Source organism: Penaeus monodon, chromosome 27 (genome assembly GCF_015228065.2).
Source record: "Penaeus monodon isolate SGIC_2016 chromosome 27, NSTDA_Pmon_1, whole genome shotgun sequence".
Classification (NCBI taxonomy): domain Eukaryota; kingdom Metazoa; phylum Arthropoda; class Malacostraca; order Decapoda; family Penaeidae; genus Penaeus; species Penaeus monodon.
The window spans coordinates 36971282-36972393 of NC_051412.1; the positions used below are offsets into that span (position 1 = coordinate 36971282).

Consider the following 1112-nt stretch of genomic DNA (forward strand, 5'->3'; position numbering starts at 1 on the left):
ATTGCACATTTTTCAGACCTCCTCAAGCTGATTAAAAGTGACCTCCGTAAGCTTAGGCAGGACAAACAGTTATTGGAAAGCTCAAGGGAAGATACAACATACCTGAGCCCCCCTGTTACATTAGGTAGACACGGTCTCACTCGAGAGAAGGTAAAGCGGCCGGAAGCATCAACACCTCTCTCACCTGGAAGGCCAGTGAGTTCAACAAAGCCGAGTAGTAAGGGTTCTAAGCATCTGAATGCTGACAGGTATGTGGGTTTGAGTCTGTGTGAATGGAAGAAATAAAGAAGACATACTTGTATTAATCTTATGGTAATGAAAACAAATGAATAAGATAATGATAAGATAACGAAAATTATTATTTTTTTTTTAAGTTAGCATTTAATACCTCAAGAAGGATATTTAAATCAATATAAATGTCCTAGCTGTAGAATTGGTTTCAAGATTGATGTAAAATTTCTCAACATTTTTAGCATTGATCCCTAGTATTAGGAGTCACCTGGTTACAGGAACCTTGATTATTTTCTGCATGTCCTAATGTAAAAAGCTGAAATATAAAATCATAAATTTAAGATTGCCAGTGACACTACCAATCAATAAATCTCTCCCTTCCTATACCACCTTGACATTTCAGTACAACTTCATCAGCAAGTGATGAGGATACTACTGTAGAAAGTGGATACTCAGACTTTGAGAGTGAGTCTTCTAGGCCATCCTACTCCTCGGAGGAAGTAGATGACTCATCCTCCTCCATTTACCTATTAAGAAGAAATGGCCAAGCAGGAGCCAGACCTCAGGCAATCGACCCATCAGCCAAGAGAGGGGCTTTCCGACCGTCGCAAAGAGAATCCAAAGACTCGGCAGAAGATTCACATCGAGATTCCCAGGAGTCAGCATTTGATTCACACAAGGTGACAGAAGACTCTTCGGTAGATTCTCACAGAGGGTTCAAGGACTCTGCTGTTGCAGCCCCAAAGAGTTTGGCTAAGGAGAGGCAAGAAGTTGCAGTCAGACCTAAGAAAAAACCTGTGAAGGCTACTGGTAAGTAATGTGTTAATTAGACATAATGGTGTATTTTTTGTATTTATTTGTGGGAACTTTTTTCCCCCCAT

At 40.3% G+C, this 1112-nt stretch overlaps 1 protein-coding gene across 3 annotated transcripts in view; it reads left to right on the top strand.

Moving 5' to 3' along the window:
• The window catches only part of LOC119590826, a gene marked incomplete at its 3' end in the record, with an annotated part of 7152 nt that extends 6111 nt beyond the window's left edge, over positions 1–1041 (top strand). For all 3 annotated transcript variants that reach the window (XM_037939581.1, XM_037939582.1, XM_037939580.1), the window contains 2 exon segments: positions 17–248; positions 635–1041. In XM_037939581.1, the coding sequence (XP_037795509.1) occupies positions 17–248; positions 635–1041 (639 nt within the window).
• Positions 1042–1112: the final 71 nt, after the last annotated feature.